General features: G+C 37.0%; 2 protein-coding genes and 1 long non-coding RNA gene across 3 annotated transcripts in view; 2 read left to right on the forward strand and 1 right to left on the reverse strand.

The window, feature by feature from the left end:
• The window catches only part of Grid2 (glutamate ionotropic receptor delta type subunit 2), a 405,281-nt gene that overhangs the window by 227,566 nt on the left and 153,269 nt on the right, over positions 1–24,446 (forward strand). The window lies entirely within an intron of this gene.
• Positions 1–24,446, forward strand: part of LOC104850623 — a 55,926-nt gene that overhangs the window by 1,015 nt on the left and 30,465 nt on the right. The window lies entirely within an intron of this gene.
• Positions 23,117–24,440, reverse strand: LOC104850622 (guanine nucleotide-binding protein G(s) subunit alpha). Its single transcript, XM_010607656.2, has one exon. It carries the CDS (start codon positions 24,423–24,425, stop codon positions 23,241–23,243), a length of 1,185 nt encoding a protein of 394 aa, XP_010605958.1. The 5' UTR covers positions 24,426–24,440; the 3' UTR covers positions 23,117–23,240.

Below are 24,446 nucleotides of genomic sequence, written 5' to 3' on the forward strand. Positions count from 1 at the left end.
TAAAAAGTTTACTGTCGGCTCTCCCCTTTTTTTTTTTTTTTTTTTTTTTTTTTTTACTTCTAAGCCTGATTTCTACCTTTATTTAACACATAGTAAGCTCAGACAGAATGGTTTCATTGGGTAGTATGCAGTCTAGTGGGGGAGACTGTCACAGAAGTAGATTATTCCACTGGTATTTGGAAAGTATTTCTTTCCTCAGTAATGGTATTATGAGTTAAGTACTTAAGCTCAGGAAAATGTTATTTGTATGGGAGGGATGAGTGGCTCCTGGTCCAAAATTCTCCAATCCTGTGCCCTGTGTCAGACATATCTCATGGCCAGTATCACTAATGTCACCCTAGCGTATTAGAAGCCTATTAGAGACAGCAGTAATTTTACTTACTGGGAGAGCTGTGGCTCGGTGGCAAATTGTCCCTAAAGCATAGTATGGACTCTTTCAGGGAATAAAAAGTGTTAACGTCTGAGGAAGAATGCCTGTTTCTAGCCGAAAGAGAGCTGGGTTTGCTGCTCTCCTGAATCCTCCACCTTCCCCTTGATGGGCAAATGAGACTCTCAGAGAAGTTGATTGATCCAGTGATGAGAGATTTGAGGTCTCATTCAGGAAAGGCCATATCCATTCACTACCCGACTCTCATCACCACCCCATTAATATAATAATAAAAAGAAATGTATAACACACACACACACACCCAAAGGAATATTGTGTTAAGCTATTTTAATATGATAAATTTATTGTATGTATTTGTCAGAAATAAGCAGCCATGTATGATCCTCTCCTGTATTTTGTTCAAAGCTGTATGTATTTGGTGTAAAGAAGCTGCATATCTACATGGTAAAATGATGGTCATTTTGCCTGAATAAGAGCATAATGAACTTTTTTGGCTTCTATTACCATGTTGGCACAACCAAAAAAATCATGGAAGAAAAATGGTTGTGCAAGCAAAGAAAACTGGTCTACATATTTCTCTTTTGAATATTTTTTAAGAGAATAGATTCAATGCAAGTTGAAACAAACTGCCTAACTATGAAGAAGCTTATTGGAATAATCATAACTGTCCTTCAGACTCTGAGAACTAAAGATTTGGTTACCAGCCTATGATTCTGTTAGAAGGGGATGCAACTTTTAGGGTTTGGGGAAAGAAGGAGAAAGAAGTTAGCTTATTGGGAGTGTGCCCTTGAAGGGCACATCTCGGCCCTCTTTTTCCTTCCTCTTTTCTTCCTGGCAACCATGAGGTAAGCAGTTCACTCTACCACATAATCCCCAGTGTGATGTTTTGCCCCACTATGGGCTCAAGAGTAACAGGCCAACTGAGCATAGACTGAAAAATATGAATCCAATATAAACAGAAATGTCTTTCCTGCTTCCATATAAGTTAATTCAGCTGTTTGTTTCAGCGACAAAAAGCTGCCTAATGTGGAGCCCAGTGGGACATGTAGCCCAACTAGATTTTAGGCTGTCATAGAGAGGCTTCCTAAGGTGTCCTCACTACCTGGTCCCCTCCTGTAGGAGAGAACCAACCTTCCTCCAGAGGAATTGTCCACACATTTGTGCCTGTAGAGGTGCTTTATTTTGAGAATTTTAAAATACCAAAAGTAGATTGTTTTTTCTGTAATAAGAGCACATATACACACAGAGAGAAAAATAGAAGGGGAGAGTTAATTTAGATAAAATGTGCAACAAAATTGGTGTGGTCTTACAATACCGATTTACAGTTCCTCTGTATGAAGGAGAAGCAGTTAGCGATGGCTTGTGTGAAGATATGTGTCTGTCACCTGAACTGATCCTAAAGATTTGAAAGGACTTACAAAATACCTCCATGTGATGATAAATAAAGATAAGTGAGAAATGTGAGGTTAAAATCTGAAACTAGGAGTAAAGCTCTATATCGCTCTTTCCACCAGCCGAGACAGAGACCAGTCAAAGATGTGGTTTCCAGTGAATATTAAAGTCCACAGGGACACAATTATCCTGCCAACTGAGAGAATTTGTTTCCTTTGGTCCTCATAAAGAACATGCTATGTAAGACATTGAGTCACTTAAAATTTCAAGATGTGACAAAACTGTCCAGTAATTCATAAAAATGGCAATATCTTTAGAGCATAAAAACAAATTCCGTGTGAAAAGTCTTTCACTGTTGCCAGTGGACTCATAATAAAACTTGATTCAGTAAGAACAGTTCTGTGCCACATGATTGTTCTCGAGCATTCCTGAGTTTGTGGTTGCAAGCAGTGTTTGTGTGAAGGTGAGGCTGGGGAATATGAATATTAAAGAAAGGCAGCACTGGAAATGGAGATAGTAACAAAATTTCTTGGTCAGAATTAGAGTGAGGTCTAGAAGTCACTAGAACCTTATTTTTGGCTTACATATTTAATGTCAAATGTTGATGTCCACTGATTGATTTTTCACTTTTATATTTTTGGTTTTCTTATAGTCCCTTAGCATTTCATTAACAATTGTTAATTTGTTTTTGTAATCTTTATTTTCTCACATGTACACACAAACTTACATAAATGAGATCAAATAATATTTGCTTTTAACATGAAGCTTTCATTTTTTTTTCTCCTCTATGCTATCGGCACTTTACCTCATTAAAATTAGAGTTATTTATTCTCTATTTTCTGTATATTTATGTTATCTTTTACAGATTCACAGGTACACAGACTATATATACACCCATACTCTCACTCTCATGAACATATAAATATACTCTCGAACAATGTATAGACACCTAGATGCCCACACATGTGATATTTGGTTATTGCTTACTTTACCAAAAATCGTAATATATGCACTCTATTGATATCTTGCTTTTCTTGCTCAGAATTACCTTTTGGAAATGTCTTTAAGATTCCAACTCATCAGGCATAGTTCTACTTAGGTCTTTGAAATAATTTTATAATAAAGTTATGGAACAAATTTACAAGAGCCTATTCACCCATTCCTTTATTGATAGGTAGTTATTTTGTTTACAATTCTTGAGTACTTTAAAAAAATACTGTGCTAAATATCATTGTATCATACCATTACGTACTGGGATAAATTGAATATAATCCCCAAATGCTCAGTCAGAGGTATGCAAAATTTTAATTTTAGCAGAGGTTGACAGATTACATGCCTAAAAGGCTTTGATATTATACATTTCTACAATCACTACCCTTTATTTCTACAAACCCACCAGGGAAAATATTACAGGTCTTGGTAAATTTGCCTGTCTGATGGAGTTATATTATTCTTCAGTTTACTTTTTTCATACCCTTGAACTAGAGAAACTCTTCTTGTATTTTTTAGCTATTTTCTTTATATTCTATAAATTGTCTATTTTGCTTTGCGCATTGGGATTTTTCCAAATCAGTTTGAAAGAGTCTTTTGCATCGAGAAATATACCCATTGTATATCATGTGAATTATGAGTATTTTTCCCAGACTCTTGGTTTTCTTTTTCTTTTGTTTTTACTTTTTCTGTAAAAGTTTCAAAAGTGCTTACAGAAGCAAATAATGTTATTATTTTTCAATTAACTACATTCACAGAAACTATTTTAATAGAATTCCCCAAACCGTAAACTATACAGTTAGTCTCCTCAGTTTTCCTGAGAGTTATTTTCCTTTGAATTTAAGACTTAAATTAACTGAAAATTTAATTATATGTATAAAAAATTCCATTTTAATTTTTATTAACAGGTGAAACCTACTTATAAAATAAATACCTTTACTCATTAAACTTAACTATTAGAATATTTGAAAATTATTGACTTCTTATATAGAGATATATATATTTAAAATATAGATATATATTTTTAAATTGTCTCACCTATGTATTTGTTCTTTTTTTTTTTTTTGGCTTTACCAACACCGTGTTTTTTAGAATATAAATGCAATGCTTTCATAAAGCAACACAACTACCATTCTTCTTTTGCATAGTTGTCTTCGTTATAGCTGGACATATATTGTCCTATATACAATGTAAGTTGTTTCATCAAATTTCTGACAAAATATTACTGGATTTAATTAAAACTACATTAAATATACATCTGAATTTTAGGAGATATTGATATTATTAAAGCTATATATTCTCAAGAAGGTACTTACTATGACACTAAACTGCAGGCAGTTTGATGCATATTAGATGGTAAATACAGTTTTAATTAGATGTCAGAAACAAACATCATAAACCACATTTGCACTTCTCCCCAACTTCATCAACAATCACGGAGCAGTAGAGGGTACACCCAGCTTGTGTGCAGCTTAAAAATGTTTGTCTCCTCTTCAATTTTGGTGAGATTATTTTCTATTTCTTTACAGTTTATTCTTAGCTTGTTGTCTCTATTTATTTTAAGAAATTGGAACATATCTCATAATTAGTAGTGCGATTTTTTTTTTATGCTAAAGAGGGCTTGCTTCAGTTGTAAGAAGTAAGGCAAGGATCGTGTCAAATTGTGTTGTCGCTGTAACCTCACATCATAGTGCAGTGCTTATAACATGGAATGTGTTTGGAATGTGTTGTGTAACTATGTATTCATGAATTAAATGCCAGACATTCAAACTGCAACAAAATTAAAAGTTCTTTTTTTGCACAGGTATTGGGATGCCAAGATACTTTCTATATAAAAATACTAAGCCAGTAATTTTCAAATATATGTGGTGATGATTGTTATTGAGAAAAGGGGCATAGTTGGTGCATACCTACAACCTCAACACACGAAAAGGCTGAAGCCCAAGAATTGAAAGTTCAAGTCCAGCCTGGGCTACTTGACAACTTCACAAGACCTATCTCAGTATAGAACATAAAAAGGGCTGGGAATGTAGATTAATAAGAAGGCCCTGGGTTCAGTTCCCATTCTGGGGCAGGGGAAGAGAGAGAGAAAAAAGGATGGAAAAAAACAGTAAAAGAGGAAAATATATTTCAGTTTCTGATACAACAAGGCACACACAAACACACATATTTGTTCCCTAAAGTAATTGTTACCTACACCAAATTATGTTTTGAATTCTGATATTATTTATTCTGTTTTACATAACTATACTGCATTTTTAATACAACTCAACTGGTATACTAATTTCATGAACTCAAGAATTTATACTAATTCCTGACCTACTAATGGGATAAAATGCTTTGAAAATCATTGCCTTGAACATGACCGAGTCTGAGAAGTAATAGTGATAAAATATAGCGCTACTAGCACTTATGGAAGGCTTTCAGTATGCCAGGCACTATTTTCTGTGCTTTGTACGCATTGACTTGCCCAGTTTTATGATGAAGTCTGGAGTTGCTGGATGTGTACAGTGGGACAGAGAGATAAGGTAACTTACTCAAGGGCAACCTAAATAGTGGAGATGGAGTTTGGCCCCATGTTGCATTGTTGTACAGTGGCTACAAGTCAACCAGCAGTCAATTGCCTCTCAGCAAAATCCTGGCCTCCCACTTTTATTTGACTGCTGGTGACAATTACCAAGAGATTGGGGCTGGGTAGATTATGAGGAATAGAAATTGATGTAATTCAAAGAAGCCGAAGTTCTGGGGCCTCTGAGTCTTAACTACTTCTCACATTTAGCTTTGTTGACTAATACCAGAATAAGACCTAACTGGAAAACAAGCACGGGTCATTACCATGGTGATGGCCAGTGTCACACAGAAGATTATACTGTACTATTTGCTTGCTCTCTATCTACTTTGCAATGGCAGGTAAGATGAGGCAATCAGGGCTGGCATTTTTGATCTCTAGTTTTCAAGGTTGATTATTTTCCAGTTAAGTCTTCTTTTGGGGAAAACACAGGTGCTGCCCCTCCAGGCCTCAGAAGACCTCAGGAACTCTTGTCTCACTTCTAGTGTCAGGTTAGATACAATTTTTGATAGCATTTGTAAAAATAAACATATGCCCACATGAATGTTTTCCATAGTGTTGATAAAGGTGGCCTATATGATTGGAGAAATTCAACTAGGATGACTAGTCAACAAATCAGATCATCCAACCTCTTGTGGTCACTTGTTTGTTGGTTTGTTTATCTTATACCGTTCAAATAACTCTGATTGTGCCCCTACAATTTGGTATAGCACTGAAGAGCTAAAAAATGCAAGAGTCCTTTTAAATTATTCCATACATATGTAGTTGAAAGCTCTAGGTGTAGGGATTGCATTATTTTGTATTTCTCTTATGTCATCTTATGTCAAAAAGTATTAGGCTGTGGTTAAGAATACAGGCTTTACAGTCAAGGGGCTTGCCTCTGTCATGTAACAAGTAGGCAAGTTATTTGGCATCTTTTTGCTCTGAAATATGTAAAGAGAGAAAAACAATATTACTTTATATCACGTGTTACTAAAATTAATTTGTCCTCACAGGGTCTGGCATACTGGAAGTACTTAATTAAATATTAACTCAATTAATATTCTCAGAAACTATGTTCAAAGATGAAATAATCAGAAAGGATTTCAATGTGGCAACTAAGATAAACTGCTGGTGGGCTTATACAGTACAGTTACATTCATTATTGGGATCTTGTACCTTTACATGACAGGTCTTGGTTCTCATTTTTTTCCTCTTGTCCCTGCCCTCCCTTCACCTCCTCCTTCCCTCCCCATTTACAAACATTTTTTCCTTTTTTTTTTTCTTTTCCCTTCTTACCTTTCCCCTGCCCTTCCCACTTTCCCCACACCTTTAGCTCTTTTCTTCCTATTTCACATTGCCAGTAATCTCATTAGGATCTTATGTACGATTATAGCTTTTCACACCAGAGAAACTATTTGGTATTTACACATGTGTGACTTATTTATTTCACTTAGGAGTATATCCTCAATATGTATCCATTTTTCTATGAATGAATCTAATTTCTCATTCTTTATGGCTGAGTAGCATTCCATTTTATAGAAAAACCATACGGTGGGCTTTTTAATACTAATTAAAACTTATGTGGGTTTCCAGATGGTTTAGAAATGTTAGTACTGAAAAACATGCAAAACACTGATTTTTTGCATCTGCTTTCCTGAACTTTTTCAGAGTATATTGATTTTTTCTTTCTTTGGTACCGCCGATTGCACTCAGGACTTCACACTTGCCAGGCAGGTGCTGTGCTGCTGAGCTAAATTCCTGGCCCTAGTATATTGATTTTATTAGTGTGACAAATACATGGATTCTGTCTGTTCTGTCTTCAAGATACCTGTTATCAATAGAGCTTTATAATTGTGTGCATACATATATACATTTATGTGGACATGCATTTAATTGTTCATGTTTGATTATTTAAATTGATGAATAAAATTATAAATATCAGGTAAAACATGACATTTTGTTACACGTAAAAATACACACATTGTGGAAGAGCTAAACAGAACTTATGAACAGGGACACTGCCTCACCGAATTAACATGTTTATGGTGAGAACATTGAAAACCTGCCATCTTAGCTTTACTCAGGAAAACAAGTGATTGTTATTAAATATAATATACGAGGTGGTTGAAATGAGACCAGGAAAGAGTAGCATCCAGCATGGCAATGGTAGCTCATTCCACAAAATGGTCCTCAGAAATTTTTTCAATTTGGGTAATGTATAACTTGCAGTTTTATATACTTAGAGGACATATTAGGAAGGAGCTCATGCTGCCCAGTTTATCTCTGCTGTAGTGTATGTTTCCAGGCAAACAAGTACAGTTTTTCTCCCCATATTTCCAGGGCAAAATAGTAGGAGTGGGGCGTGTTCTGCTGCTGTTTGTCCCCATGCCTTGCACTCGTCTGTGCTGTGTGAACACGCCTTTCCTCCCTGCTGCTTCCTGGGGGAGCAGTGTGCATCTTACAACTGCCCTGTGCCTGACGTGGAAGATTGAAGTCTGGGAGGAACACATCGAGGATGTGCCTGTGGAAGAGGATAAAGCTGTGAGCAGTACTGAGCAGTAGGGGATCACAGGAAGAACACAGCTATTCCTTCAGGCTATCTTTCTTTCCCAAATAGAACTTTGCAGTTGCAACGAAGTTGGGGCCAGCTTTTGAACTCATTAAGTTTGTGCCAGCAACTACATGAGTTTTGATGTCCAAACACAAAAGGCCATTCGTTTCGCCCTTGCTACCAAACTGCATTTAGTTGGAGGTTTTAAAGTGTTTAAGTTATGAATTATAAAAATAATGGTTTTATTTTAAAATATATGTGGCCTCTCTGAGATTCAAAACTGCCACATTGTTAAGAGAGAAGCCATTACTGAAACATAAAGTTTCTCTTGCAAGTTCACAAGTGCTTTCCCTGCTTTCTTTCCTTGGCGATATAGGTCCCCTGAGCTACATTGAAAGGCAATCTCCCCTCTTAGAACTTATAAGTACAGTAAGCCCCAGTAAAAACAGACGGTTGGCGTGATCATTTTTAACAGCCTGGAGATGTCCATATGCTATTCAGTAATGTGGCATCTGCGTGGCCCTTTAGCTATGGAGTGTACTTTAAGCATAAGCAACTTTTAAGCAACAAGGTGTCAAACTATTCATTCATTTGAGACAAATCCGTCCCGTTGTGCCCCTGAGCACCATCAGTGTGAACCCTGAGAGTGCTCTTAGCCACCCATCCACCACAGGCTTGCAGTATGTTCTTTTAATACAGTTCTTTTATTGTGTCTCCAAGTCAAAAGAGTTTCACCAGGTTAAATACTCTTCCAATTAACAGTGGAGTCACTAAGCTACTTCAGGGCTGGCATTTCCCACCAGTGCATGTGGGAACACCTGTCTGGCCTCACACAGTGCTCTGTGTCCCACTCTCCTAGAGGTGCATGTGGTAAGCCTAACATAGGCGTATTCCACACTGATAAGTAAAGAGAGCTTCTGGAGTCAGGAAAGTTTAGCTGAATTAATTTGAGGCATAGTAGCCCCTGCCTTTTTTGTTTTGTTTTGTTGGTCTTAAATATCTAATTATAACCAAGTATTTTATTACATTTTCAGCTCTACTTCTGTCTCTCTCACTCCTCTCTCTGTCTCTGTCTTAGCTATCTCTATGTCTGTCTTTGTCTCTCTCCCTTTCTTTCTGTCTGTTTTAATTTCCTCTATCTTTGGACTTTAAAAAGTGATCTAGAGTGCTAGGGAGTCATCATACCATTCTGGAAGACATACTCCTGGAAAAATTAGAATTAAGGGTGTAGCTCAGTGGTAGCACAGGTGCCTACCATGTGGTAGACTCTAGATTTGATCCTTGGTACCACATGTAAAAAAGAATAGCATACAAAATAATGGTTGCTGAAAAATGTGTTGCTAATTAACCTATTAAGCAGCATTACAGAAATAAGAAATCAGCTGGTCCTACCCAAGCTGTCATGATTGTCCTGTTAATTGTTCTTATATTTGTTTACATTGGTTTATGGACCCATGCAATCATTAGCTGAAGAACCACAGTCATTTACTCATTCACTCATGTACTGTTCCATGAATACTGTACCCACAATGTGCCAAGTACTGTGCTATACTTCCCAAAAAGGCAGTAAACAATACAGAGAGGCAAGTCATTAAGTAACATATTGCAGTGGCAAGAGACACAATCTAAATACACACACATCTCATGTATTAGATGGTGATCAGTGAAACAGGAAAACAAAGTAGACAAAGGGACAGAAAGCAAGTGAGTGGAAAGAGGCTCTGATATCAATGGAAAGCCACAAATACACTGCGGATAAAGGATCATCTGGGTAGATGTCAAAAATAGAAGTAAAGGAAACAACTATGTGAGGATGGGCTGGGGGAGAAGAGAGAAAAAGATGAACAGATTCAAAATGATTGCAGCAAGAACTTTTTTGGTTTAAGGGAATCCAAAAGGACTTGTACAGTTGGTGCTAAGGGAGGGAGAAAAGGAGTGAGGGCAGAGGAGGACACGACCCATGCCAACCCTAGCAGGCTGTTGATGGACTCAGGTCTTTACTCGGAATCTGGAGGCTTCCAGGGGGTTGGGGACGGAAGAATGTCATGATCTGATTCACACATTAGAATGACTGCTAACTAATCTATGGAGGGGAGATGGGGGAGGGAGAGAGAGAAACAGTAGCAAGACAGAAGAAAAAGGCCATTTAGAGTTTTCAAGCAGTTATATACATACAAGTTTATGGTACTTTTGTGCAAAGTAGAAGAAAGTGTCCTTATTTGGAATAAATTCCAAAGATAGAGTGCACATGAATATCTATTAATATGTTGGGTAGGCATATGAAATAAAGGAAGAAATGAAGGCTGATTCTGACATTTTAGCCTGAGAAATGAGGATAGATTTCATGTACTAAAAAGACTGAAGGAGGAGCAAATTTTGAGAAGAAGATGAGAAATTCAGGTTTAGAGACATTATGTTAAGATGCCTCATAGAAACGTAGTGTAGGGTTAAAAGCTGATAGTTGGGTAAGAGAACAGCTTAAGGAACAGGTCCAGGCTGGAGACTAGAAACAGATACAGAGCATCTGCACAAGGACAGCATTTAAAATCATTTACTGTGTGGTAAAATAGATAAAAAAGAGGCCCAAATATGAGCTCCAGCCTTTCTAACATTAGGACATAAGAAATAGGGGTGGAGAAGTTGGAGGGAGGGCAAGGGAAAAGAGGAAAAAAATAAGAACCAAGATGTATAATGTAAAGGTACAAATTTCCAATGATGAATGTCATCATATGGTATACCTAAAATGTACCAATAAATTTAATAAATTAAAAGAAAATAAAACAAGAAAACCAGCTAACTATGGACTAACACTTCTGAAACTGTAATCCAAAATAAGTAATTCTTCCTTAAAAAAAATGAGTAGAAAAGAGCAAAGGACACTGGAAAACTGGCTGGTAACGTGAGTGAGGCAGGCTAGCGTGGCACCTCAGTGCCAAATTCTCAATTACCCATTTCCAGGCAGCAGAAACAGTAGTTCTGTACATTAGGGTATGTGTGTTCATGCAGGGAATGAGGCCGGCTAAGCAAGTCTGAAATCTTTGGGGCAGGCTGCAGGATGCACAGGCTGGAGCTCTTGGGAAGGAACTGAAACTGCAGTGCCCAGGTAGAAGTAGTCCACCTCTCTCTCCCTCCTCTTCTTCATCCTCCTCATTTTTTTTTTCTTCAGAAAAAACTCAACATAAGGCCTTTCCATGGATTGGTTCAGATCTACCCAGATAATGTCCATCATTTAATGTCAGTTATTATAGACTTTAATCATACCTCCGGAAAAGCGCATAGATCAATGTTTGATTGAATAGCTGAGACTATATATATAGTCAAGTTGACATATAAAACTGACAATCACCTCGACTGAGGGACATAAAAAGAAGGAGTGATCATCAGTGTCAAACAGTGCAGAGAGTATGAGTATATGAACTACTGGGATCAGCTATCAGGAGGTCATGTGTGAATTTTTCTTCCACAGACATTTTAGAATGGAGCCATCATTGATTCCTGTGGCTGCTGTAATAAATTACCACAAACTGAAAGGCTTAAAATAACAGAAGCCTATTTTTTTTATAGTTGTGGAGGCCAGAAGATGAATGCTAATTTTCCTTGGGTAAAATGAAAGTGCTGATGGCTCTGTTCCCTCTTGGCCAGGTAGATTCCCTCCTCCAGGCCTTGGGGCTGCCCGTGTTCATTTGCTGGGGGCCACACAGATGGCTTTATGTGTCTGATAGGCAAGAGATAGTTTCATGAGTCTAAATAATATTTGACAATCTTTTTTGTTACTTATTTTTGCCTATAAGATGAGTTGGTTCCCCAAGAATATATTTTGAAAGCATTGGATATATTTGTCTACTATGACCAATATCAGATCTGTCATAGGTATGATTTCCCTATATTGCATTCCGTAACTTTAAATTACTTTATAAGTACATTCTTAATAGATATATTGGAATTGCTAGTTAAAAGTTAAGTTGTCCAGGTAAAAGTTTCTTTGTGTCATGTAATATTTTATAATTAGATTAAGGCAATCTCACTTTATTAGAAAGCTTTTTGCACAGCAAAAGAAATCACCAACAGAGTGAAAAGGTAATTGATTAAAAAGTTATTTTATGCGAAAATGGAGATTTTACTGTGTTTCAAAGATAGCAGTGCCATCATGATTGGAATATGAAATGCTATGTTGCCCTTGATCTCAAACCTTACCTATAAAACTTTTTATGTTACCATAGCACAAGAATTTGACTTCCAAGATGAATGTGACTGATTAAAATAAAAAAACAGTTCTCTGGTCCTACTAGATATTTCAAGGTGCTTGATATCTGGATAAGATAGTTAAACTACTGCTCTTACTCCAATACTGGTGTAACTGACTATCTCCTGGTGTTCAACAACCAAAGCTTGGAGACCAAAGCTAAGAAAGGATGACTGGGCTAAGAAGACTGCTAATATTTTGGTCCTGGCCCTTCAAAGTCAACAAGGATCCGGGACCTAAGGGGACTTTTCCACAAGATCCTACAACTCTAGTCAGTCACCCAACCCCTTGAGCATGGATATTGTTGGACCTCAGAGAACAGGAGTCCACCAGTGTATATTGTGCTGAAAGGAGGGTCACCAAAGAGGATCACTAAAAACCTCTTCCAGGCTGTCATAGGAAGCCATATGGTCAAGCAAGACAGTGAGGCATCCTAGCAGATAAGTGATAGATGGTTCGAAATGTAACCTCTCAAGAGACTTAACTGATTTTGAAAGATAGAAAGAAGTTAATTTTCATTAAGAAAAATCTCACTTCAACTTTGCGTTAGACACCCAGCAGAAAAGTATAAACAAGCGGCATAAAAAATGATACTGTAGTAATAAAGGCTAGATATAAAAATGGGGCTCTAATCACTATACTGACCCCTGGTGGCAGTCTCCAGCTACACCTGTAGTTGACCACTATTATGGTTCATTGAGTCTAAAAAGCCACAGTAACAGCTATAGAAGCTCAAGAAGAATCTAGATTTCTTGGATAAAGTTGTCCTTCAAAACCACAGATCTCTGAACCTTCTTTCAGCTAAAACTACAGGGTGTGAATAAAACTTGTCTTTGATAAATAATTCAAATCGGGTGAAATAAGATCTTAAAACAATAAAATAGGTGTCAGACTTACAGATTACCTCCATAAAAAGACAGATCTAGGGTCCAGTTGATTACAATCCTTATTGCAATCCCTTAAATAGAGTGTCTAACCGTGGCTCCTTCCTCAATCCATCTTTCATTCTAGTTCTTATGTTTGGACCATGCATTCTTCATCTCTTAATTGAATGTGTTTCTTCTCACCTAGGGCTGTCAAACTCGAAATGGTTGTGCTGTTATGAGTCCACTTTATTGACCCTCCTATAGAGACTCCATAGTGTAACACCCAGCAGGACTTCTACACAAGGCCTCTTTGATTAGCTTTCTAGAGAAACTCCCTGACTATCATCTCCCCTACATCAACTCTTTTTAGCACAAAGCAGATAGATTTGGTCTTTGCCTGTTCTCCCATAATGGGAGTTAAGGATCATTCTTCAGAGCAAAGGTAGAAGACACTTTATTTAGTTAGCTTATGAGTAAGGCACTAGCTACTGTAATTGTCTGAGATAGGGTAGAGTGACCAACTCTACTGATAAAAATAAAGAATAAATAGTAAACTACTATTCTGGGCAAAAAATGAATTTCCCTGGGCAACATGTATCTAGGCCACACCCTACTAAAGGGAGATGCAGTCACTTCCTACTAGGATCCATCATTTCCAGAAACTTACATACCAGTTCCATCTGAGATCCCAGTTTATTGTAAACACTGTGTAAAAGAGCTGGGCTAGAGAGAATATCTCCTGGATTTCCAGGAGGGATGTCCCAAATGGGGTGGCCACAGATCCTCTCAATTTAGAATTACTTATAAGCAAGTAGGGTACAGAAATTGCTTAGTCATTTAGTGGTCACCTTCATGGGTAGCTCTGTGGATTTGAAAAGATGTCTTTCCATTTTTTTATATTCTCTTTGATCTTCTTTTTCAGAGTACTGTAACATTCAGTGCAAAAGTCTTTTACTTCCTTCTTTAGATTGATTCCTAAGTTGTTCATTTTTGGGGATGCTATTCTGAAAGATATTATTTACCCAATTTCTCTCTCAGTGAGTTTGTTATTTGGGTACAGGTCATTTTAAAGTCTTCAGTTAGGAATTATAAAAACAATGGTTTTATTTTAAAATATTTTTGTCCTATCGGAACTTCAAAAGTGCCACAGATTTCCAATAAAAGTACCCTAACCTTGACAAAAAATTAAATTGTCATATGATTTTTCTCTTTATTTGTTTTCTGAATCTTTTAAGCCCTCATTATGTCTATGGAATACAGTATAAAAAATTCTGAGAGAAAAAAACTGATACAAAAAGAATGTCAGTGTTTTTTTGTAATTCATGACAAAGTATAGGAAATTACTTTCTGAATGTCTGTATTATGCATGGTTATATATATATATAAGTAATTGATACTGAGCATATATATACATATATATAAATATTAATAAGTGAATGAGTGAATTAATGCTAAGATTACTGATAAAACCGTTTATGTTATGTTTATTATTCTATTGCTACTTAAGCATTTATGAGCATCATAGTTTTAACTGGTACATACATATTAAGAAATATACCCTGGGCTGGGATTTAGCTTAGTGGCACTGTGCCTTCGTTGCAAGTGCAAGGTCCTGAGTTCAATTCCTGGTACCAAAAAGAAAGAAAGAAAGAAATATATCCTTTGTTAAATGGAAAGATTTGGATAAAGTGTAATTACTTATAGAACTGATAAAGTGTAGGAATTTAAAAAAGCATATTTCTTTTGAGGGAAGCCTATAACCAAAGATCTTGCCTGATAGACTTTGGCAGCGCAGTGCTATACTCAAAAACAGCATTATAGTGAAGAAAAAAGAAGAGGAGACAGACCTGATTACTCTAATTGTTCCTGATTTTCACTTAAATAGATTTGTAACCTTAGGCTATTTTGTATCTATTCCTTAGTCTTTCACCCTGAAAACTGGGACATTTACCTTATGATTTCTTTTAATAATAATAGGGATAATGCCTACAAGGGCTTAACATCGTGCTAGACACATAGTACTGGTAAATATTTTTGACATCACCATCTTCACTGTCATGATCATTGTGCTGTTACGCAACTACCTTTTACTCAGTTTTGATAGAGCAACTAATATTTTTATGTTTTTATAACATGAATACCGTTCTCCTTCATTTCACTAAAATTTTCTATACATAATTTTCTTGGAAGCTCTTAAATTCACTTACAAAATCACAGATTGTAAATAACAAGTAAAGAAATATAATATATTCAGATTTTTGTATTTTTTTTCTAAGCTATCCCTTATCTAAATCACTCAATAAATTTCTCTTCAAGTCCTAGATCTTCCTTCTGGAATTCAGATTCCCATATTTAACTATGTTCTTGGCTTTACCACTTAGATAATTCAAAAGTAGGATATTTAATGACCCAATTGTGATATTCCCATCCTATCTTTACTCAAATTTGGTCCTCTGAAGTTAATCTTAGTCTTTCAGCAAATACCATCCAGTTGAGAAAAACATGAATCTAGCAGTTCATGATTTCCTCTTTCATTGTCTTAATTCAGACTGTTGTTTTTTTTTTAAAGTACCATCAACTGTGTAGCTTAGCAACAACAAAAATTCATTTCTCTCAGCTGTGATGGCAGGCATCTGCAATCATGGTGCTAGAATGCTGGAGTTCAGGTGAGGGCCCCCTTTCTGGTTGCAGATGATCCCTTTCTCATTGTATCCTCACCTGACAGAAGGAGCTCTGTGCATTGTCTTCTATAGAAACACTAATTACACTCTTGGGGCCTCCAGATTTGTGACCCAGTCATCCCCAGACGAGTCTACCCCAACGTCACGACATTGGCTGTTAAAATTGAAGCATGCATTTGGAGGAACATAAACATTCAGTACATAGCGCCCTCCATATCCATTTTCTCAAAAAGAAAAATACATGTCACCCTCAAAATTTACTCCAGTCCTTCCTCAAATCTCAATTCAGCCTTTTCTTTTTTGTTTGTTTGCTTGTTTTTGAGACAGGGTCTCACTATGTAGTTCAGGCTGGCCTTGAACTCATGGGTTATCCTCCTGCCTCAGCCTTCTGAGCACTGGGATTACAGGCATGTGCCATTATGCCCGGCTGCAGCTATCATTTCTTTTCTTTTTTTTTTTCCCTTTGTACCAGAGATTAAACTCAGGACCTTAGGCTTGTTGGGAAGCCATGACGCCACTGAGCTTACATCCCTGACAGCTATCATTTCTTAAGGAAGACACCTCCTGCCATAAACACCAATTCAGAGCTTTCTGACATTTTAGCTTCATAATCCTGTGTGCCTTTGCTTTCTAGAAATTTTAGTGGTGATTTTTACATTGATTTTTAAAATTGTTTAATTTATGTTTATCTAAGTTCACTTAATGAAATGTGGTATCTGTTTAATCCCTTCATTTTATATTCAGAATTTAGCATTTTTCAAAATATCAGCTGGGACTCATTAATGAATAGTGAAATCAGATTAAGGGGTAATGTGTAGTGTATAATCTTCTTCATGATTTCCTTAATTCTTTGCAAGTATCTTATTATTTAAGATTTTTGTGTCTATGTTCCTTAGGGAGATTGCCTTGTAGTTTTCTTTTTTGGTTGAATCCTTCTCTCATTTTGGGATTAGGATAATGGTTGCTAGCAGGAATGAATTTGGGAGTATTGCTTCTCTTTCAATTTCATTAAAGAGTTTGACAAGGAGCAGCCCTGCCTTCTCTAAATTTCGTGCCGAGTTCAACAGTGAATCCATCAGGCCCAGGGTTTTTCTTTGTTGGTAGGTTTTATTTATGTTTTTAATTTCATTGATTGATATTGGGATTTTAGAATTTTAAAGTCTTCTTGATCCAGCTTTGGCAATTCATATGTATCTAGGAATCTGTTTATTTCTTCTCTGTTTTCCATCTTATTAAAATATGGATTCTCAAAGTAGGTATTGATAATCCTCTGGTTTTCTGCAGGATCTCTTGTGATTTTTACGCTCTTCATTCCTAATTGTATGGATTTGAGGCTTTTCTTTCCTTTTCTGATAAGTTGGCAAAGGATTTATCAATTTCATTTAATGTTTCAAAGAATCAACTCTGATTCATTGATTCTTTGTATTGTTTTCTTAGTCTCCATTGCATTAATTTCTGCTCCGATCTTTAAGATTTCTTCCCTCATAAGAGATTTGGTCTTGACTAGTTCTTTATCTAGAAGCTTGAGGTTCAATCTTACATTGTTTATTTGAGCAGGCTCTGTTTTCTGAAGTGGGAATTTACCACTTCAAATTTCCCTTGTAGCACTGCTTTCATTACATCCCATAAGTTCTAGTATGTTGTGTTGACATTATTTTTTAATTGTAGAAAATGACTAATTCTTTAATATCATCCATGACCCATTGGTAGTTCAGGAGGATGTCATTTAATTATCATGTGCTGTATTTGTGTGTGTGTGTGTGTGTGTGTGTGTGTGGCTTTTGCCATCGATTTCCAATTTTGTTGTACTATGGTCTGATAATATGCATGGGATAATTTCAGTTCCTTTGCACTTACTTAAACATGTCCTATGAACTAGTATGTAGTCTATTTTGGAGAAAGTCTCATAAGCAGCTGTAAAGAATGTGTATCCTGATGTTATTGGGCAGGACACTCTACTAAGTCCATTTGATCAAAATTGGTTCAGTTCTGATATTTCTTTGTTAAGTTTTTGCCTAATTGATCTATTTGTGATAGTTCAGTATTGAGGTCCCCCACTAGAATTGTATTAGTGCTTGTTTGATTTTTTCATGTCCATTAATATTTATTTTTTTTTCTTTTATTGAGTTTATTTTATATTGTTGGGTGTGGCGGTATTTGGTGCATATATATTTATGATTGTTATCTCTTCCTCTTGGATTACTCCCTTTACAAGGATGTAGTGACCTTTGTCTCTCTTAATCAGTCTTGGCTTGAAACCCATTTTGTTGGCAAATAGAATAGCTACTCCTGCTTTTTTCTGGGTTCTTGTAACATGGAGCATCGTTTTCCAATCTTTGACTTTCAGCCCATGAATTTCTTTTAGAATTAAATATATTTCTTGTATGCAGCATATTGTTGGATCTTGCTTCTTGATCAGCCCTGCCAGTCTGTTTCTTTTGATTGGTGAATTTTCATTTACATTGATAGTTATAACTGACATGTATTGGCTTTTTCCTGTCATATTATTTTCCTATTGTTGGTTCCTTTTTTTACTCTCTGTGTTTAACTACTTGCCTTGCTGGGTGGATTCATTCTGTTGGGGCTTTATGGAGTTGTAGTCCTCCTTTTCTCTTTAGCAATGTCATTTAGAACATTTTGTGGTACCGGGGATCAAACTCGGGTCCTTACGCTTGCGAGGCAGGCCACTGAGCCGCTGAGCTAAATCCCTGGCCTTTAGAACACTTTGGAGTGCTGATTTGGTGTTCATCAATTTCTTCAGGTGTTCTTTGTCATGGAAGTATCTTATTTCTTCATCAATTTTGAATCACAACTTTGTGGGGTTCATCAGTCTTGATGGAGGTTTTTTTCTTTTAGGACTTGAAATACTTTAATCCATACTCTCTTTGACTTGAGACTTTGTGTTGAGAAGTCTGCTGTCATTATGATGGGTTTGCTTTATAGGTGATTTCTTTCTTTTCTTTAACATCTTTTAATATTCTATTCCTTTTAATATTATGGCCTTATGTTGATTTTCTGGAATCTTGATTATTAAATGCCTTGGTATAGATTTTTTAATCATGGCTAATTGGAGTTCTGTATGCCTCACTTATCTGTATGTCAGATACCTCCCCCTTGGGAAATTTTCTGCCATTACTTTCGTGAACAGGTTTTTTATATCATTTGCACACTATCTTGCTTTTTCATTTACTCATTGAATCTTACATTATTCTTCTTTTCATCATCTAGCAGCTTATGGGTTGATTTTTTATGGTCCTTTGCTATTTTTGAGAAAGTTTTCTTTTCATGATTGCTAACTGCAATCCTGTCTTCCATATCTGATATTCTGTCCTCACATTGGCTCATTCTGGTGCATATACTTTGAATGGAATTTTTAACCTCTTAGATATCAGTTTGAATCTGTTGGGGGTGTTCATGGTTTTCATTATGATTCTAAGCTCTTCCATTTTTTTAAATCTATATCTGCTCTTGAGTTACTAATCATATTTTTCATTATGGTTACCATCTCTGCAATTATCTTATAAATTCTTGTAGGGATCAGGGAAAGGGAAAATTACTAGAACTTTTGCAGTAATTCTTAGTCTCCTGAAAGCCATGAAAGCACAAAGCCAATTAATTAATTACAAAAGAAAGAAAATGAAACTTAGAGAAGCTGAGCTTTGGGCCTGTTCAATGCTGCTCTGGGCAGCAAAGACAAAAGATCCCCCTAGCTTGCCACACCTTTATTCGGTCAATCAAGTATAAGAAATATTACAAGTGAAGATTTTGTTCCTCCCCGGGATGTCTCCAGCTGGTATAATCTTGCCTGGAGCAACATTGCATCACTGGACTACTGAGGTGTTAGCTGTGACCAGAGGCAAAAATGGAATTATGTCTCAACATGCCATAGCTGACCTATGGGCAGGAAAACTAGGCTTAATCATAATTTTAATTGTTAAATGATTTTTCTCCAAAATTATGTAGAATTGCAAAATTACAAAATTATGTAGAACAAGCAATTTCTGATTTGATTTTTTCTAGAGTCTCATTCATCTGCCTTATTACTTCAACAGTTACCACTTCAGAGAGTCCATGTGGGTAGCTTTTGAATTGTTCCACCTCACTGCCCTTGGGTTTGCCTTTGGTGAGCTGGAAGTCTGGGGTTGCATTTGCTTAAATGTCTTCCCATTTCCTACTTTTTAAAGTTTAATTTGTGAAATGATGCTTGTAAATTACTTATGGAAAGTAGCTTTATTGCTAGTATTTAGAACCTTTAGAAAATGACTATTTTGCAGAGATGTCTTCCAGGTGTAGCTGGCTCTTAGATTTTGAGTCATTTGCAAGATCCCAACTCTTCAGTGTTTTGGGGATGAAGAGTTTTTTGCCTATTTGGCTTAACCCCTTATTCTTTGGCATTGGCCTATAATATTATTTATGAACCTTAGACAATCTTAATCTTGGCAAACCAGGAAAAACAATTGATTAGAACAATTACATCACTTTGGCTAAAGTAGTACAATCAGCAATAACAATAGCATTGTTTAGCCTAGAAAATGACAAACTGTGTTAACTATTAATTTGCCACCTTTAACTATATGGACTATATTTGTGATAATATCATAAAAATCTAAAACAAACAAAATTGTATACAGTAAATATGACCTCAATATGGTGATTTTATCCTCAGGGGAAAATAATCTAAAAAGGGCTGGGGGTGGATAGAGAAATAGAAGAAGAGAAAAAAATTCAGAAATGAGGCTTGAGGGCAAAAGAAGTTTACAGGAACTTTGAGAAACTGCTAAAGAAGATAGGAGGGAAAGAGAGAAGGAAGAAGTAAAAACAAGAACAAAACAGAACCACAACAATAGAAAAACTAGAAGCAATGTTCACACTTATATAAAAACAAGAATGAACAATCAATAAAAGAAAAAATAAAAAGAAGGAAAAAATATTCACTTCAGAATGTGTCACTGCTGTCATTGGTTGATAGTGAGCAGATAGAGCCCAGATCCATGTTGATTAATCCCAGAAAGCTAGCCATAGATTTACAGTGGAATAGTGAATAATCCCAGGAAGGCTGAACCATTCAGCGGAGTTGCTGGCTCTGAGGCTGGAATACAATTTGTTCAGACTGCAACACTCTGTGTGCCTCCTGCCAGCTTCAACTCAGCTGCTTGACCTTCTGCCAACTTGAACTCAGTTCCACCTCACTCTGACACTAGGAACCACTAGATTGAGCCAACCCATAGTTGGCCTCTCTCTAAGATGGCTTTTGGCCAATCTTCCTCTTCTGGGTGATGTGTGAACCAGAATACCTCACCAGCCACTGCTGTCTGCTGTTCCCACTGTTCCATTCCACTGGTGCATTTCTTCATGGAGGTCGCTGGGGTCACCAGTAGTCACTCTGCATCTACAGGTCAAGTAGCCCTTCACACACTGTGAGTAAGGGCTCAAGGAGAAAGCCCCACTTGTCACCTTCTGTTTTCAGGTCTCTCTCTTTTCTCTTCCTGGGGTTTCCATTCTTGCTTAAGATCCTTGCTGGATTCTGGGGCCCCACTTTCCTTCTTTTCTTCTTCACATTGACATATTCCTGCATCTGGATGCCAAATCTCATAGACACTGTTTCTCTGCTGTTCACGACTCCACCATCTTCTCCAAAACTCATTTAATTGCTTCCATCTCTCTGTTTTGCATGTTCTTGAAGCGTCCTAGATATTTAAACCATGAGAAAGCAATTATGCTTTATGAACACACACAGTGTTAAAAATATATACTCCAAATAAAATGGATAATAAAATGTTTTCACTATTGCTTCAAGGCCATGGGTCAGTCTGGTGGGGTTTTCTGGTTCTGTCTTTAAATAAGACTGTTGGGTTGTGGAAAATACTGTATCCATGTAGAAGTGAAATCCACCCACATCTTTGTGTGCTATGGTAAGATGCAGCACTTTGATCCAGCCTTGCTTTCACCCAATTAATATAAATGTCAGCATAGAGAAAAGGCAAGTATATCCTTTTATTATTATGACAATACTTTTACCTTGTAGAACTCTTTAAAAGGTCTTAGAAATCACATTTTGACAACTGCTGGTCCACAGTACTACAATTTCTTAAACATATGCATGAAGTATTTCACAATTAGAGACATACATCTTTTATGAAGTTGTTAAATATTTAATTTTCAAATCTCTTCCTCCCCAAAATAACTTTTTGATATGTTATTTATTAATTCTTCTCAACTGTTTAAAATTTTCTTTATATATTTAGCTTGTAATTATTTGGGGAGTAATGATCTCATACACTATGAGGCATTCTACATTAATGAGTTCAGTTATTCTGTCTTTTTGCACTTTCAAGTTTAAACTGGGAATTGTTAAAAGTCAATATGAGGAACATCATATAACAGTAAAAATAATTAAAGAGACCAAAAGCATTATATCCTATACATAATGAATGTCTGTTGAAATTATTGATAATAAGAAAACAATGTGAATCATGGTAACATAGAAAGCAAAAGAGCAATACAGTCACCATTTTATTAAATTTATTTTAAAACAGCAACTATTTAATTTGAAATTCTATTTTGTGGTTTATCAAAATACTGTTCCGGTTGTTTTTATTTTTACACAATCCAATACAATGCCTATATCTTTCAAATTATTTGAAATATTTACTATCAGATTAGAATAATTTTAATCACTAGTCTATGTTTTGACATGTTTTCTACTAAAAGGAAAATTCACTTACACCATCAATTAGCAACCAGAAAAGTAAAATAAAAATAAAATTCATTAATTCAATGAGTATTTTTTGAAAGTCACATGTGTACAACTCTTAGAATCTATGAAATATAAAAAAATTTTAGAAAATAAGCAATAATTTTATAAATTCAATAGGCCCTAAAAAACATGGATAAAATCTCATGAGTTTAGAGGAGTAAAATATGACTTACAAAACATGTTTTTCCCCCTGACATAACCACATTTTTCTTATGTAGTAGTTTTCAAACAGCTTCAGATCTCTTCAGTTCTCACATCTTGAATTATTGAAAATTAAACATCTTATACACGCTTAGTGCAGGTTTCCAAATATATGCTAAGGCAGAATATAAAGAACTGAAACAGTTACAATTTTGACTCCTCTGTAGGAGATACATATAAGCAGTCTGATGAATGGAGCCTGAATTTTTTATCATCTGTTTTGCATAAATTATTATTATTTTTTTTGCTCACATTTAATTTTTATTGATTTTTTTAATGCTGCACAACACAATATTTATTTCATTTGTTTCATTTTTTGTTTCATTTATTTCATTTAGTTATTTATTTATTTATTTCTGTTTGCTGCTGTTATTTTAGTTACTGAAAGTGAAGGGAACTTTTGTGGCCTTTTTCTTTTTCTGTAGGCCGCCTTAAGCTGTCTAAATTTGGAACATCTAAGCAAGCTGAAGGGAAAAAGGGGTTTCGCAAAAATCACTGGGGGGAAAAGGAAAGGTTGCTTTGTTAATCATGCCCTATGGTGGGTGATTAACTGCTTGTACAATTATGTTTCACTTTTAATTAGTTGCGCTTAAGGCTTTAATTAAATTTAGGTTCCCTTCTCAGAGCAGCTCGTACTGACGAAGGTGCATGCGCTGGATGATGTCGCGGCAGTCGTTGAACACACGGCGAATGTTCTCGGTGTCCACAGCGCAGGTAAAGTGAGGATAGCAATAGTGGCGCCCATCTCCACTAGCAGTGCTGATTCTCAGAAACTCATCTCGAATGAAGTACTTGGCCCGGGTCACGCGTGGGTCCTCTCCGGGCTCGGGAGTAGCATCCTCAGGAGTAGTGTAGCGAGCAAATTCTGGAAAGTAGTCCTCAATCTTCGATTTCCCAGCAAGGACTTTCTCAGCGAGAAGATCTTGCTTATTGAGGAACAGAATCACAGAGATGGTGCGCAGCCATCTGTTGTTCCAGATGCTCTTGAAGAGGTTCAGAGCCTCCTGCAGGCGGTTGGTCTGGTTGTCCTCCCGGATGACCATGTTGTAGCTGCTGCTGGCCACCACGAAGATGATGGCAGTCACATCATTGAAGCATTGGATCCATTTGCGGCGTTCATCACGCTGGCCACCCACATCGAACATGTGGAAGTTGACTTTGTCCACCTGGAACTTGGTCTCAAAGATTCCAGAGGTCAGGACACGGCAGCGAAGCAGGTCCTGGTCACTGGGCACGTAGTCGGCCTGCTTGATGACATCGATCTTGTCCAGAAAGTACTGGGCACAGTCGATCAGCTGGTACTCGTTGGAGCGCTCATAGCAGGCACGCACTCCTTCATCCTCCCGCAGAGCCTTGGCGTGCTCGTAGAATTCAGGTGGGAAGTCAAAGTCGGGCACGTTCAGCACGCTCAGAATGTAGTCCACTCTGAACTGGTTCTCAGGGTTGGCCAGCTCCACGGGGGGCACCAGGTTGCTCATGGCGGCCACGATGGTTTCAATAGCCTCCTTCAGGTTGTTTTTGATGTCCTGTACTTTGGTGGCCTTCTCACCATCGCTGTTGCTCCTTGCAGCCTGCGGGTCCTCTTCGCCGCCCTCTCCATTAAACCCATTAACATGCAGGATCCTCATCTGCTTCACAATGGTGCTTTTACCAGATTCTCCAGCACCCAGCAGCAGCAGGCGGTGCGTGGCCCGGTAGACCTGCTTGTCCTTCTGCAGCTGCTTCTCGATCTTTTTGTTGGCCTCGCGCTGCGCCTTCTCCTCGTTGCGCTGGTCCTCGGTCTTACTGTTTCCGAGGCAGCCCATGGCGGCGGCGGGGCCTGGCCG

Source organism: Fukomys damarensis, unplaced genomic scaffold (genome assembly GCF_012274545.1).
Source record: "Fukomys damarensis isolate Sample0158 unplaced genomic scaffold, DMR_v1.0_HiC HiC_scaffold_32, whole genome shotgun sequence".
In the NCBI taxonomy this organism is placed as follows: domain Eukaryota; kingdom Metazoa; phylum Chordata; class Mammalia; order Rodentia; family Bathyergidae; genus Fukomys; species Fukomys damarensis.

Coding starts and splice junctions, on each gene's coding strand:
- LOC104850622 (XM_010607656.2), bottom strand. CDS start 24,425: ATGGGCTGCCTCGGAAACAGTAAGACCGAGGACCAGCGCAACGAGGAG.